The sequence below is a fragment of the Globicephala melas genome, chromosome 5 (genome assembly GCF_963455315.2).
Source record: "Globicephala melas chromosome 5, mGloMel1.2, whole genome shotgun sequence".
Taxonomy (NCBI): Eukaryota; Metazoa; Chordata; class Mammalia; order Artiodactyla; family Delphinidae; genus Globicephala; species Globicephala melas.
In genome coordinates, this window is record NC_083318.1 from 20,000,746 (window position 1) to 20,017,737 (window position 16,992).

The 16,992-nt window shown below is 40.4% G+C and overlaps 1 protein-coding gene across 1 annotated transcript; it reads left to right on the top strand.

Annotated features, from left to right (window-relative positions):
• The first annotated feature begins 5,776 nt into the window (after positions 1-5,776).
• Positions 5,777-7,134, top strand: LOC115857159 (lysine-rich nucleolar protein 1-like). The gene is given in 3 exon segments (XM_060299444.2): positions 5,777-6,931; positions 6,933-7,079; positions 7,081-7,134. Coding segments are annotated over 3 exon segments (1,356 nt in total).
• The last annotated feature ends 9,858 nt before the right edge of the window (positions 7,135-16,992 follow it).

A 16,992-nucleotide genomic window follows, 5' to 3' on the forward strand; every position in this document is an offset into this window, starting at 1 on the left:
AAGGAATGCCTGGAGTTTCCAGAAGCTGGATTTTCCCCTATGGCATTTGGAGGGTAGGCAGCCTTGCCAACACCTTGATTTCAGATTTCTCGCCTCCAGATCTATGAGACAATTAATTTCTGTTATTTTAAGCCACTAAATTTGTGGTAATTTGATACAGTAGCCCTAGGAAATAGGCTGGTAAATTGGAGACAGTGTGTGAGATGAGTCTGTAGCTCAGGAAGAGGCCAGGGCTAGAGATGTACATTTGGTACATGTCTGTATATTATTACATTGAAGGCCATGACTCTGAAATCAATCAGCAGGAATCAGTGTAGATAAAGGAGAGAAAGGAAGTGATGTCATTGAAGCTAAGGAAGTGTGTCAGGGAGAGTGCAACCAACTTTATCAAATGTTGCCAAAAGGTTCAGTGAGATGAGGACCAAGACTTGGCCACTGGATTTGCTGAGACTGCTCATGATCTTGTCAAGGATGGTTTCAGTGGCAAGGCAGCAAAGAATTTTAAGAAACTTCCCAAGGTCACCCTGCTAAAGGAGTTCCAGGGCTCAAGGAGACAGAAAAGTTTAAACATTGTCAAATCTTATAGGTTCCATTCTGCTTTGTTATGCAGCTTGACAAGGAGTGTACTCAGATAGAACTGGAATAAATGTTACTTATCTAGTTTATTGATATAATAGTACTCATCATCATTACGATCGCAGCTATCATTTATTGAATGTTTACTATGTGTTAGGCCCTGTGTTGAATGATATAAAAATATACATATGTAATCTTACCCTTCCATCAACCTTGAGAAGTAGGCTTTATTCCCATTTCACAGATGAACAAATGAAATCAGCTTTGGCACTTAATACTTATTGTAGTTACAACCTCTAACATCAAATGATTCCATATCTAAGGCATTTTACATTACTTTTGCTTAGGGAATTGTTACAATATCTTTTGACAGAGACATGGTGATACATTCTTTACTTCTCTTCCACTTCCACTTGGGATTTCTATAACTCCAGAGCAAAGATATTGAAGACCAAGGTCCATCTGAAATTTTTACATCTCTACTTGACAGGTGATATAACTGACAAGATGTCAAAACCCACAAGGAGAAAATAATGTTATGGAGTAATTATTATGTATCAGGCACTGTGCTAAACAGTCTACATGCATGAATTAATACACCCAGTGCTCAATGAGGCTTGGAGTGTTTAAGTGATTTAGCCAAGGACCCATATCTAATAAGAGGTGAGGCTAAAGTTTCAACCCACTTTGGTCTAGTTTTAAAATCCATTTCCTTTACCACAAACTGCTTAAATACCCTACACATTGGGATATTGGTTGTTACCATGAGAAGAGAGTATGAAATTGGGAAAGAACCTATAATGTATCTGGTCTTATCCTACCTTTCTAGATTTTGTTTATGTTCCCTTATATGTACCCTGTGTTTTAGATAAATGTCTTACATTTTCCTGCCTGTTAAGGTTTTGCTCACCATCATTCCCTTTGTTTTAATTCTGTTTATACCTGAAATACCGGCTCAAAGGCTAACTCCTACATGTAGTCTTCCTTGATCTCTCTCAGGGCTGCCCTTCCTTAATAGTTCATAGTTCTCGGGCTTCCCTGGTGGCGCAGTGGTTGAGAGTCTGCCTGCCGATCCAGGGGACGCAGGTTCGTGCCCCGGTCCAGGAGGATCCCACATGCCGCGGAGCGGCTGGGCCTGTGAGCCATGGTCGCTGAGCCTGCGCGTCTGGAGCCTGTGCTCCGCAATGGGAGAGGCCACAACAGTGAGAGGCCCGTGTACCGCAAAAAAATAAAAAATATATAGTTCATAGTTCTCTTACAGAAAGTATCCCTAAGTGCCTTGTACTGAGATTATGTCCATATTTTTTTTATCTCTGCTCTAGTCTGTAATGTTCTTTAGAGGCAAAGGCTGTCTTCCTGATCTTTGCATATTGTCAACAGTGTCTTTTCTTTAAACGGTACTCAATTTGTGGACTTTATTATTTTGAAAAAATAGGAAACTTTTATAAGTTATGATTAAATGCAATCATGCTTTTACAGATACCTTTCTTATGGTTTTAACTATAGGGTCAACTCTTTCAAAAACAGATTATGCCAATGACTCTCAAATTTTATTGTGCATAGGAATAAACAGTGGATCTTGTTAAAAATGAAGATTCTGATTCTGTAGGACTTGAGATTCTATATTCCTAACAAGCTCCCAGATGATGTCAATGCTGTTGACTCACAAACCGCTTTTTGAGTAATGAGAGATTTTTAATCCTAATGAAACACAATAAATCATTGTCAACAATTAAGGATGTTTCATCACCTAACTAGGTAATACCCTACATTCCAGACAGGCTAGCCAAATTCCCTTTATTCCCAAGGCCACACATTCTCCAAACCTATACCTAGACAAGGAAAAGAGAGAAGGTTATCTTTAATCCACTAAGTAGATGTTCAATTGCTACCTGGAGGACTTTAATAAGGAAAAAAATTCTTTCTCCACTGACTTAGCACCACCTAATTTCTGTGTGCACTGTATTTTCATTTTTGGAATAAGAAAAATTAATTCAGTTGGGAAAATTCTTAAAATCTTGGATTTAGGTTGCTAACAAAGTTTTATGAGTAAAAAGGATTTGAAACTTTAAAATTTATATAGTGTTTAAGGATAGATACTAAGTATTATATGTTTCTCAATTTAGTCTTGGAAAAAGCATAAGTGAAGTTTTAAAATGTTTACTTTAATACTAAAATGCTTTTAAGACTTTTTTTTTTTAAGATAAGCAATCCTGGCAAATAATAGCCTTTCTCAGGAATCTGGCAGATTTCTTTTCCTTGGCATTATCAGGCGAGTGACTGACCAAGACTTAGAAAGCATTTTGTGCTGCTCAGTGGAATGCAATAATATATTAATACATTGAGCAAAAATCTAGACAACATTCAGTGGAAATATTTCCATCTCTTGTTTTTATTTTAATTTTCTCTTATTAAAATTTTTTCCTTAGGGGACATCTAAATCAAAGATGTTCTGAGAATTCTGCATATAGTTTTTCCTAGTTCTTAAATATATTTTGAATATATAAGAATGTTTAAGGTAGCACTTAGATATCAATATGTGACGTGTTCTCAAAGACACAGAATGGCAACACTTCAATCTCAGATTTGTAATTATGAAATTATGAGAGTCTCACTGTAAGATTAGATAGGATAATGGTAGCTGCTTAAATCTGAATCTCTCTCTCTCTCTCTCTCTCTCCCTCTCCCTCTCCCTGTCTCTCTCCCTGTCTCTCTGTCTGAAGTTGGCCTATAGCCCCACAATTAGGTCATTTGCAGCATAACTGGGAAAAATTCTACGAACTTTATTTTTAAAGAGGAAATAATCATCCAAGAGCAGCATAGTTGGTTCTGGAACTCAGAACAGAGTGAAGTTAGTAGGGAATACAAAGAAGAGAGGTGAATACAGGTGGAATTGGGTCATGGTGGTAGCGGCACACATATAGTGTCAATTAGGGTTCAGCTCCACAGGTAGAAGGTTCACTTCAAGTCAGAAAATACTGGAAATATATCTAAGCCCTGGTAAATCTGAAAAAGAACTACTAAGGACTCAAAAGGAAGGAGTTCAGGAAGTATATGGAACTAGAGGCAGCAGTCTTGAGAAGTAATTCCCAGCACTTAAGAAACATTTCCAGAGGTGGCCATAACAACTCTTTCATCCCTTGTGCCTTTTTTTTTTTTTTTTTTCTGCAATGTGACTTTGCATTTTTCCCACTAAGAGATGGAGTTTTGAATCCGGGTTCCTATTGTGACTTTCTGTGAGATATAGATTGTGGAAGAAGTGAGATTATGTAACTTCTGAAGCTAGGCCTTAAGAGTCCTTGCACCTTGCACTTGTGACCTGTTGGAACTCTGAGCCACCATGTGAAGAAGTCAAGCTACCCCACTGGAAATTACATGAACACAAAAGGACATGAAGTTGAAAGGTCTTGAGAGGAGATAATTCCTGGAGGATAAAGTGCCACAAGGAGGATAAAGTGCCACTAGGAAGATAAAGTTCCATAAGGAGGATAAAGCGCCACAAGGAGAAAGACCCCAGTCCTCCAGTCATCCTAGCAGAAGTTACCAAAGCCATCTTGGATCTTCAATCCCAAATTGCATTGGCATAAGTGAGCCCAGTGGATACCATGTGAGGCATAGACAAGCTGTCCCAGCTGAGCTCTTCTCTGCTAACTCACAAAATCATAAGCAAATATTATTTTTAGCCATTAAGTTTTGGGGTGATTTATTATGCATCCATAGATAACCATTACAGAAGGGTACCACTCCTTCCCTGGAAGAAGGAGGTAGCCCTGAATTGTTGATGGTGAAGGGAAAAAAAGAAGGTGAGTAAAAATAAAATATCCTACTAAACCAACAAAGAATTGAAACTAAGAAAAATACAGGATAGCAACGACAGCAATAAAAAAAAATTTAAACTGTTTATTTAAAAAACTTCACTCCCTGTAGCAACATTAGAGAGCACTCATGAAGTAAGGAACTGAGTTAGTCATCCAAACTCCCCTTTTGCTATTGCTATTCCAGGAAAATGTAACACAAATAAACATGAACAGAAGACAAAAGACACTCAACATCTAATAGAAATTCCAATAATTATAAAGCAGAAAATGATTATCAAGATACTTTGGTGCATTAAAACCTAAAAGATGAAAAATATGAGGCACATAAACACTAACACGACTTTCCAAAATGAATTTAACGTCATTGAACAAGTAATCGCTGATATGAGAAAACAGCATAAATCAAAAGTTCGAAGTCTGAAAACAGAACTGGAAAAACAAGAGGAAAATATGAATGGATGCTAAACAAACTCAGGACAAAAACTGAAGGAAAAAACAAAGACATCTCAGGAATGGACAATGAATTACAGGGTATCCAAGGAAGAATAGATATGCCCAAAACAATAGCAAGGGACAGAGGATGAGAAGAAAAAAAAATGATTAAAAAAATTAAACTATAATAAAGGTATGTGATAATATATTCAAAATACTAAAAATTATCAACTAAGAACACTATGCCCAGCCAAGCTGTCCTTCAGAAATAAAGAAAAAATAAAGCTTACCCAAACAAATGAAAGCTGAAGGAGTTCATCACCACTGGAACAGCCTTGAAAGAAATCCTAAAGGGAGTTCTTTGAATGGAAGTAAAAGGATACTAATTAACATCGTAAAAACATATGAAGGTAGTGTAAAATTTACTGGTAATGGTGACTATATAGTCAAAGTCAGATTGTCTAATGTGGTAATGATATTGCATAATTCACTTATAACTCTAGTTTAAAAGTTAAAAAATATTGAAAATAGCCATAACTACAGTAATCCGTTATTGGATATGCAATATAAAATATATGTGAACTGCAACATCAATAACGTAAAATGTGGAGGAAAGGAGAATTGTAAAGTTTAGGAATGCTCTCAAAGTTAAGTTGTTATCAGTTTAAAATAGGGTATTATCATCTTAAGATATTTTACATAAGCCTCATTATAACCCAAGGGGGGAAAAATCATGTAGTAATTATACAAAAAGAATAAAAAGTCAAAATACAGACAATGAAAGTCATCTAATCACAAAAGAAACCAGCAGGATAAGAAGAAACAATGAATCTACCAAAAAACCCAAAAACAAAACAACAAATGACAATAGTACACCCTTACCTATCAATAATTACTTTGGACGGCGGAACGGGCTCTCACGTGGAGGCGGGGAAGTTTGGCCTTCGGGAATGATCACTAAGACTCACAAGGGAGACCTGGGCCTTGGGCTCCCAGAGAAAAAGAAGAAGAAGAAAAAGAAGGTAGTTAAAGAACCAGAGACTCAACACTCGATTTTAAACAGTGACAGTTATTTTGCGGAGGTTTGTCCCACAAGAGCCACATCACCCTCGAAGAATATGGTCCAAGAGCAGGCACCCAAAATGCCTCTAATGAAGAAAAAGAAGGGTCACAGCACCGTCTGCGAGGAGCCCCTAGAACCTGAGACCATGTTACGTGCCAGACGGATTGAGCCATCGCCCAGCCCCAGGAAGCAGGCACTTGGTCCATCTGAGTCCCTAGGTAGGGAAAAGAAGAAGAAGAGAAAGTCCGTGTCCCCTGGCTCAAGGGTGAAGACCTCCCCAGACCCCAGGCAGGGCGAGGGGGTGACCAGAGCTGGCAAGAAGCTCAAAAAACACAAGAAGGAGAAGAAGGCACAGGGAGCTACAGCCTTCTCAGCCAGGGACCCTTGGTTCTGTGAGGCCAGCGATGCTTTGTACACTTGCTCAGTTGGGAAAGGTGGCGTCCCTGAGCAGGCAGCCTCGGGACAGAAACGGAAGCAGGGGAGCCCCAGGGAACACAACATGAAGATGAGGAAGAAAGAGAAAACCCACCAGGAGGGAGATACCCCCCTGGGGCACCCTGAGCTCTCCAGGTCTGTGGAGAGCAGCCGTAGGAAAGGAAGTAAAAAGAAGTCAGTCAAAGTTGAAGCTCCAGAATACATCCCAATAGGAGATGAGCCCAAGGCCCCTGTGAAGAAGAAAATGAAGTCCAAGAAAAAGGCAGAACAGGCAGACACTGAGGAGCCCGCCCTGAAGAGGAAGAAGAAGAGGCAGGAGAGCAGAGTAGCAGGAGAACCTTGGGAGGAGCAGCCAGACACGGACTTGGAGGTAGTGTTGGAAAAGAAGGGCAACATGGACGAGGCGCACATAGACCAGGTGAGGCGAAAGGCCTTGCAAGAAGAGATCGATCGTGAGTCGGGCAGGATGGAAGCTTCTGACACCAGGAAGCAGACGGGAACTCAGTTTGGCCAATGGGATACTGCTGGCTTTGAAAATGAGGAACAGAAACTGAAATTTCTCAAACTCATGCGTGGCTTTAAAAATCTGTCCCCTTCATTCAGTCACCCCCCCTAACATGGTCGGCAGGCCCAACATGGCCCTCAGCAAGAAGGTGGCCGACACCCTGCAGCAGAATCTGCAGCAAGACTACGACCGGGCCATGAGCTGGAAGTACAACCGGAGGGCCGGCCTCGGCTTCTCCACGGCTCTGGACAAAAATCTTTTATATTGACAGGAATGCATCCAAGTCAATCAGGTTTGAAGGTTAAACTCTCCTGTCTTGTCCCCCAAAGCAGTTCTGTTATGCAGATGAAAGCCATAGGACAGTTGTCTCGAATTGAACTCCTGCAGAGATAAAGGACAACTATGTTGATGTGCTTGGAAAAACTGGGGTGAGGGCAGCTCGTTTCAGGAACCAGGAGAACATGTGAGTGGCTGAAACCTACTGTTTTCTGTGTGAAGCTTCCATCCCTGTTGAAGACAGTGAGTATCAATAGCAGTAGCTCACACTCGTCTAGTGCTTACTGTGTGCCAGGCACATATGTCTCCCTTGCATTAATGTATTTAATCTTCATGATTTTGAAACAGGTGCTATTATTATCCCCATCTTATAGATGAGGAAACTGAAGTTCAGGAATGAAGTAATAACATTACCTGGGGTCACCCAACCAGTAAGTGTCAAATGCACTTTTGTGCCCCAAGACCGATGTCACTGTTCACCACACTGAATGTCCCCTCTAGGGAATTTCACCCAGAATACTCATTGAGGATTAAAATGTCTCAACTGAGGAAACAGAAGCTTTTTACATGCCTAAAACTCAAACAGGAAGCAGGATTAATGTAAACAGGGAGAAGCAAGCTCATTTTCCCTCCCCCTTCTTGGAGTAGCCATAGGCAAAGAGGCCTCTGGATTGCCACCAAGCAGATGTGGCTGAGCTTCCTCTGCTGCTGGGAAATGTGCTTCTAAACCCATCTTGCCTTTTGCGTCTGCCGTCCTTCCATCCCCAGTGGCAAGCTTGCATTTCAGCTTTCTGCTTTAACTGCCTTCTGAACAGGCACTTTAGAGAGCAGGTGGTTAGTCCTCCACGTGAACCGAAGGCACATTAATTCCCAGGGACGTGTTTATTGGATTCTTTTCAAACATGAGGAGGAGAATCCCAGGCGACTTCCCTGGAGGAGGTCGAATGCCGGGAGGCACAGACGTGGGGATGACAGGGCGTTGCCTCATCAGCCTGGGAACAGTGTTTCCAAGCCTTGATGCTACAGCCAGCCTCACAAAGCTCCAGGTATAGCCACCCGAGTGACATGTGACCACCTTCTCCGCACTCACCTAGCATTTTACTTCCCAAAATATCAGTTGTGATTGGGTCTTTTTCACACCACGTGGCTTGAACTCCTGCTACAGACATCCTGTCTCAGGCAGGCCTGGACAGCCAGGAAATTCAGTTCTCTCACGTGGCAGGGAGTGCTGTCCTGTCATAGGGGGTTGATTCAGCTTCCCATGAAGGAAACGAGTGTTTCCTCTCTGCTCCATCATCCTCAGTGTTGGCTTCATCAGGCTGGTGGAAAGATGGCTGTAGCAATTCCAGGCAGCGTATCAAGACACTAGACCATTACAGAGGAAGAAGAAAAACCTTCTTGTGGTTCAAGGAAACTTCCAGAAGCCCTTTGTCATAACTCATTGCCCAAGAGTGGGTCACATACCCATTCTTGAGCGAGCCCCTGGCATGTGGAGGGAGACTCTCAGGCCAGTCAGGAAGGAATACTGAGGTTTGGATGCTGGTGAGATGAACACAGGTCCACTACTGTCCCATGGGGCAGAGGTGAGGCAGGCCTGCCTGGGCCCTGACCAACAAGCATCGGCCAGGTCTAGAGTCCTACGAGTCTGTGTTAGCAGTGATTCAGGTGGGCCACTTCCCTCAGAAGGTGAACTTGGCCTTTCACGGATTCAACCTTGAGATGCGTAACGGAAGAGGCCTACAGGGTAAGATTCTGCATTTGAGTTAGCTTCAGGGCACATCCCCTTCCAACAGGGGAATAAATCTTTCCCAGTCTTGATCCACACTACAGGAACTTGCCCAGTGTAAAAGGGACCAACCACTGCTTCTCTACTCATTTTTATTTTGCTGAGAGATCACACTACAGTTTGGGCCTGCTCGGCTGTCAGGAAGGATTGTGCTCAGCCATCTACCGGGTGCTTCCGGAGAGTGGCTGAGCGATTGTCCCTGACCTACCCCACAGTGGTAGCTCTCATTAGGGTGTGGTGGTCAGGCCTTTCCCCTCTTGCTGTTCGGTATCTTCAGTCTCTGTGTGATAGGATTTGACTTTCCAGCTCACTGTGAATGAATGAGTTCCACTTGGCTTGGGAAGGTTTATTAAAGTCTGTTCCTGAAGCAGGGTGTAAGCAGAGAAGGCTGGGCAGCCCAGACGGCAAGATGCCAAGTGTCCTCAGATTGAACTTATTAGCCTTGTCTCGGCTGCTCTCATAGGTGCAGACCACTGTTGCTCTAGTGACAGCTCCTGCCCTGCAGTTAGCTGGGCCTCCGTCCTTTCGTAAATTAAACAACATTGTCTTGAGTCACCTATCCCCCTTTTTCCCCATGTCCTGGGCCCTCCTCAAGCTGTCTGCAAGTTTTTGTGGTGTGGTTTCCCATGTTTTTCCTCATTAGTTGACTCCGTGTAGCACACAGCCTGTCTCCACTGGAACAAGGCGGTTTTTGGATTTTTACTCAGAATCTGGGAGAGATGGGTGGGAGGTCTGGTATTTAAGCACAGCCAAGGTCTTAGCTGAATATGTAACAACACTGTTCTCGAACTTGTTGGCTGTTTCTCCCTTGGGGGTTGCTCACTGACTGACCCCCTCCTATGGCAAGGTCCTTCCCTCCTTATAACTGCCTTTATCCATCACCTCATGATTCTTAACCACTTTTTTATTCCTTGGGGTGATTCCTGCTGTTTTGCCTTAGCCCACTAGGCCCCTCCCTGAGGCCACCTTTCTGTAACTAGACTGGCCCATCAAAAGTATTTGCCAGGGGCTTCCCTGGTGGCACAGGGAGTCCGCCTGCCGATGCAGGGGACACGGGTTCGTGCCCCGGTCCGGGAGGATCCCACGTGCTGTGGAGCGGTTGGGCCTGTGAGCCATGGCCGCTGGGCCTGCGCGTCCAGAGCCTGTGCTCTGCGACGGGCGAGGCCACAGCAGTGAGAGGCCCACGCCAAAAAAAAAAAAGAAAAAGAAAAAAGAAAAAAGTATTTGCCAGATAGACACAGTTCTCCCCTTAAAAATTGTGTGTTCAGCTCTGCAAACTTAGAACTGTTCAGGTTTGTGGTTGGAATAATGCCCCCATGCCCCGACCCCCCACCCCCTGTCCAAGTCCTAATCATTGGAACCTGTTAATCTGTTGTGATACAAAACAAAAGGGAGTTTAAGGTAGCAGATGGAATTAAGTTTGCTAATTGGCTGACCTTAATATGATTAGACTGGGCCTACCCAGATAATCCAGGATTAGAAGTAGAAGAGGGGACAGAAGAGTCAAGAGGCTTGCAAGAAACACTCAACAAGCTGTCACTAGTTTGAAGATGAAGGGACCACCAGCCAAGGAATGCAGGTGGCCTCTAGAAGCTGGAAAAGGCAAGAAAACTGATTCTCCCCTAGAGCCTCCAGAAGGAATACAGCCCAGCTGACACCTTCATTTTGAAGGTAAGCCCACTGGACTTCAGACCAGTAGAGCTGTAAGGTGGTAAAATTGTGACGTTTTAAGCCACTATGTCTGTAGTAATTTAAAGCAGCAATAGAAAATTAATACAGGCCTCATGCAGAGGTTTTTCTCACTTTCACCTTATTTCCTAAAATTTTTTGATTTTTTTTGTGTTGTTGTTCCATCATCCTTCATGTAGTAGTAGTAGTAGACTTCATCTCATCTAGGCCATGGTCTTCAGAGACTGGCTAATTGATTTAGTAACAGGCTGAGGAAACCACACAAGAACATAGAAAATCTAAGCTTCCACCTGGGCCAAGTAACATATGGTTCAGAGGCTGCTTTGGTGTAATGGATACCTGACCAAATGTGAAAGTCCAAGTCCAGGTTAATGGAAAAAGGGCATTAGGAATTCACTGACTCAGGCTTGGGCACTGATGCTGTCTGATGCGTACAGCCTCAAAGTAGATGACTTAAAAGTGCATAATTTGTAAATTCGCCAATTGATTTTCATTTGAATAGCATCATATAGTAAAAGTGGTATAGGAAATAATTTGAATGAAAATAATTTTGTGAAATAAAGGCCACTTGGGAACATTTGAGCAATACCAAAAAAAAAAAAAAATTACTTTGAACATAAATGGATTAAATTCTCCAATGAAAAGACATAGACTAGCTGAATGGATAAAAAGAAAAAAACAAGGTCCAGTGATATACAGTCTACAAATACCCACTTTAGCTTTAAAGACACATAGATTGAAAGTGAAGGAATAGAAAAAGATATTACAAGCAAATGGTAACCCTAAAAAAGCAAGGGTAGCTGTAACCATATCAGACAAAATAGACTTTAAACTAAAAATGGTAAAAAGAGATGAGGTCATTATATAATAATAAAGGGGTAAAACAAAAATATCACAAATATTTATGCACCCAAAAACAGAGCACCTAAATAAAAATATAAACGAAATGCAAACAAAACTAAAATGAGAAAAAAAACAGCAATACAATAATAGTTGGGGATTTTAATACCCAATTCTCCACAATAGATAAACTATCCAGACAGAGAATCAGTTAGGAAACAACAGATTTGAACACGATTGACAAATGAACCTAATAGACATATACAGAACAGTCTATCCAACAACAGCAGAACACTCATTCTTTTCAAGCATACATGGAACATTTTCTAGAATAGACCATATATTAGGCCACAGAAAAGCCTTGGCAAATTCAAGAAGATTGAACTCATACCAAGTATCTACTCTGACCACAATAGCATGAAACTAGAAATCAATAACAGGAGGAGGAGGGGGATCAAGATGGTGGAGTAGGATGACACAGAGCTCACCGTCCCCCACAAACACATTGAAAATACATCTACATGTGGAACAATTCTCATAGGAAATTAAGCAGAAGTGGAAACTGGCAGAAGAACTCTTATACAACCAAAGCTGAAAGAACAATCTCCACATAACTGGATAGAACAACAACAACAAAAACCCCCCAAAACGCATCAAGTCAGGACCTGAGTCCCTAGGGGGGATCTATAAGGAAGAGAAGGTCTACACAGGCAGATCTCTGCCTTGGGGAGAGAGAGCAAGTCAAGCAAAAATCTAGGCATTCCAGACCCGGTGTCCTGCATGGAAGACACAAGCCCCCTTTCTGTTGGGAAATTTGTTCAGACAGACAGAAGGGATGGAGAAGCCTAGGCTTTACTTGCAAGAAGTGCACTCATGTTGGTTTGCCAACAGTCAGGTGGGAAAGAGCCTTACACTGGTGGCTGCTGCCTTGTCACACTCCCCAATCCGAAGGCATGAACATCCCAGCCCCACTCACTCCACATCACAGCCTCGTACAAGATATGGGCAAAGACTTGGTTTAGCTGTGCAGAGACAGACTGGGGTGCCTGGGGTGTGATCCAGGTGGGATGAATGTGGCCATCGTCAGCATGTGCAAGGAGTGGTACAACAAGAGCATGATAGGATTAAGTGCTGAATCTCAGGCAGACAGCGCCTGGGAGAATGCTCAATCTGGCTACAAAGAGAGAGCCTGGAGGGCCTAGGGTGTGGTCCAGGTTGGGTTGTGGCAACCACTGTCAGCATGCTCAAAGGTATGCAGTGGTTTGTCTTCCAGTGAGAGCACCCTAGCTCTGCCCACTCCACAGTGCAGTAGACAAGTCCTGAGAGAAGTCTGCCACAGAGGCAGCATAGATATTAGATGGCAGTGCAGCCACCTCAATTCCTGCAAGCACAACTCCCCAACTCAGAGCTCCAGCCTACTCAAGGGCAAAGACTTGCACTATATCTGGGATGAACACAACAGAGAAAAGAATATGACCTTGGTCTGCCACTGAGCAGAACTATAGATGAATACACGGTTAGTGAATATATCCTCTGTTACTGCACAAGCCTCACTTCCTTCGGCAATCATCTCCTTTAAGCCAGAGCATGCATTCAAGGGCAATGGAACCAAATCAAACCAAATCTTCAGGGTTTCTACTCCAACAACTTGGGAGCAGACCCCACACCTGACAGGGCAACAAAAGGCAGTAAGCAGAAGGCCCACATGGCAACTTGCACAGCTCTAGATACTCCAAAACAAACCACAGCACGTCAAAGAGATAATGACCAGCACATCCTGAGGAAAGATGTGGTTGGCATCCATATCAAAACCAGCCCTTGCACCAAAAACATTGGACACACACAGTATACACAGGGATGCTTCCACATAAAGCGCCCTTCAAAACCAGAATAGATAACTGTTTCTCCTAAATTCACAGAGACAGAGAAAGTTATGTTAAAAAAAAACCAAACACAAATGCAGAAGAACCATTCCCAGTTTTTTTTTTAAAAAAAAGAGAAATATATTAAAACAAATATTAAACAGAGTTCAACAGTTTACTAGACTGTGAGTTCAAAGAAGTGGCAATACAAATGCTAACTGAATTAAAGATTATTAATAGAAATGCAGATCACTGTAACAAGGAACTAGAAACAATACAGATGAACCAATCAAAAAATGACAATTTGATTGCCAAGATAAAAACAAATCTAGAAGCAATGAATAGCCAACTAAATGACAAAGAAAGAATAAGTGATTTGGAATATAGATTAGTGGAAATTCCCCAATCAGACATCAGACAGAAAGACAAATGAAAAAAAAAAAATGAACACAACATACGAGATCTATAGAAAAATATAAAACATGCCAACCTATATATAATAGGGGATACAGAAGGAGAAGAGAAAGAGAAGGGGATAAAAATGTATTTGAAGAAATTATGGCTAAAAGCTTCCCAAACCTAAATGAATCAAACAGACCCACACAGATATATAATAATTCAAGTGGCAAAAGTGAAAGATAAGGAGAGAATATTAAAGGCAGAAAGAGAAAAACAGAGTCAGTTACAAGGGAACACCCATAAAGCTATCAGATGACTTCTCTGCAGAAACTTTGCAGGCCAGAAGAGAGTTGCATGATCTATTCAAAGTGCTGAAACATAAAAACCTGCAACCTAAGATACTCTACACAGCAAGACTATCCTTTAGAATAGAAGGAGAGGTAAAAATTTTTTCATATAAGCAGAAACTAAAAGAGTTCAGCAATACTAAACCTACCCTAAAAGAAATATTGAAGGGTCTTCTCCAAATAGTAAAGAAGCAAGAAGCTATAGGAAAGGGGAAATCACAATAGGAAAGGCAAATATATAAAAGGATTGAAGATTACTTAAATTAAAAAGTGCATAGATTTAAAAACAATAAAAAAAATGTAAAAGCAATTATAAAAAACAGCAAAAGGATAAGAATGAAGATGTAAAATATGACATCAAAATCATAAATGGGGGGAGGGGAGGAAGAAAATGTAAATCTTTTAGAATGTGTTTAAACTTATATGACTACCAGTCTAAAGCAAGCAGATACAGTAATGGGTTCACGTATTTGAACTCCATGGTCCACAAATCAAAAATACACCTTAGGTTAACAGAAACCAAAAATGAACTCAATTATTACAAAAGAAAATCATCAAACCACAAAAGGAAAATCAAAAAGAAGAAATGAAGAAAGAGGAAATACAAAACAACTAAAAAATAAGGAATAAAATGGCAATAGGTACATGTCTATCAATAATTTTTTAAATGTCAATGGACTAAATACTTCAATCAAGACAGAGAATGGCAAATTGAATTGGAAACAAGAACCTACAATATGCTGCCTATACCTAAGGGCAAAAGACACACAGAGTGAAAGTGAGGGAATGGATAGAGGTATTTCATGGAAATAGAAATGACAAGGAAACAGGGGTAGCAATACTCATATCAGATAAAATGAACTTTAAAACACATAACTATAAAGAAAGACCAAAAAGAGCATTATATAATGATAAAGCAATAAATATAAGAAGAGGATATTACACACATTAACATATATGCACTCCATATAGGAGTGCCTAAATATATAAAACAAATACTAACAGACATGAAATGAGAAATTGACAATACTACAATAATAGTAGGAGACCTTAACACCACAGTGACATCAATGGACAGATCATCCAGACAGAAAATCAATAAGGCAACAGTGGTCTTAAATGACACAATAGACTAGTTGGACTTAGTTGATATCTGCAGGACACCACATCCCCCTAAAATCAGAATGCACATACTTTCAAGCAAATATGGAATGTTCTCTAGGATAGACCACAAACTAGGTCAAAAAGCAAGCCTCACAAATTCAAGAGTACAGAAATTATTTCAAGGATATTTTCTGACCAGAATGGTATAAAGCTAGAAAACAGCCACAGAAAGAAAAATGGGGGGAAAAAATTACATGGAGACTAAACAAGATGCTACTAAAAAACCAATGGCTCAATGATGAAATCAAAGAAGAAATCAGAAAATACCACGAGACAAATGAAAATGAAAACACAACTTTCCAAAATCGATGGGATGCTGCAAAAGCAGTCCTAAGAGGGAAGTTCATAGTACTACAGAACTTACTCAAGAAACAAGAAAAATCTCAAATAAATAACCTAACCTACCATCTAAAAGAATTAGAAAAAGACAAAACAAAAACCAAAATCAGCAGAAGAAAGGAAATAATAAAGATCTGAGAGGAAATAAATAATCAAGGTCAAAAGATGAATAAAACCAAAAGCTGATGTTTTGAAAAGATAAACAAAATTAACAAACCTTTCACTAGACCACCAAGAAGAAAAGAGAGAGGACCTAAATAAACAAAACAAGAAATGAAAGAGGGGAAATAGCAACTGATACCACAGAAATACAAAAGAATTATAATAGAATACTATGAATAGTTATATGCCAACAAATTGGACAACCTAGAAGAAATGGATGAGTTGCTAGAGGTTCCCTGCCAAAACGGAGTCAGAAAGAAACAGATAGTTTGAACAGTCTGTTCACTAGAAGTGAAATATTATCTGTAATAAAAATACTCCCTGCAAACAAAATTCCAGGACAGAATGTCTACTGGGTAATTCTATCAAGTATACAAAGAACAACATATCTATCCTTCCCAAACTATTCCAAAAAATTGAAGGGGAGGGAACATGCCCAAATTCATTTTAATCACCCTAATACCAAAATCAGTCAGATACTACAAAAAAAAATTACAAGACATATTTTTGTTGAATATAGATGCCAAAATCCCCAACAAAATTCTAGCAAACTGAAGCCAACAATACATAAAATGTATCATACATAATTATCACTTTGGACTCATTCCTGTGTCACTAGAATGGTTCAGTGTATGCAAAGCAATCAATGTGATATACCACATTAACAAAAGGAGAGACAATAACCAAATGATTATCTCAACAGGTGCAGAAAAAACATTTGACAAAATTTAAAATCCATTTATGATAAAAAACTTTCACCAAAGTGAGTATAGAGGGAACGTATCTCAACATAATGAAGACCATTTATGACAAACCCATAGCTAACATCATACTCATTGGTGAAAAGCTGAAAGCCTTCCTGCTAAATTCAGCAACAGGACAAGGATGCCCACTCTCAGCGGTTTTATTCAATACAGTATTGGAAATCCTAGCCACAGCAGTCAGAAAAGAAAAAGAAATAAAAGGTATACAAATTGGAAGGAAGAGGTAAAACTGTCACTATTTGGAGATGACATGATACTCTAAATAAGACCCTAAAGGCTCCACACAAAACTATTAGGACTAATAAATCAATTCAGCAAGGTAACAGGATACAAGATTAGTATACAAACATCTGTTGCATTTCTTTACACTTATAATGAAATACCCAGAAAGATAAAGTTAAAACAAAAAACATTTAAAATTGTGTCAAAAAATGAAATATCTAGGAATAAACTTAACCAAGGAGATGAAAGACAAACACTGCTAAAGGAAATTGAAGATGATTGCAAGAAATAGAAAGATATCCCAAGCTCTTGA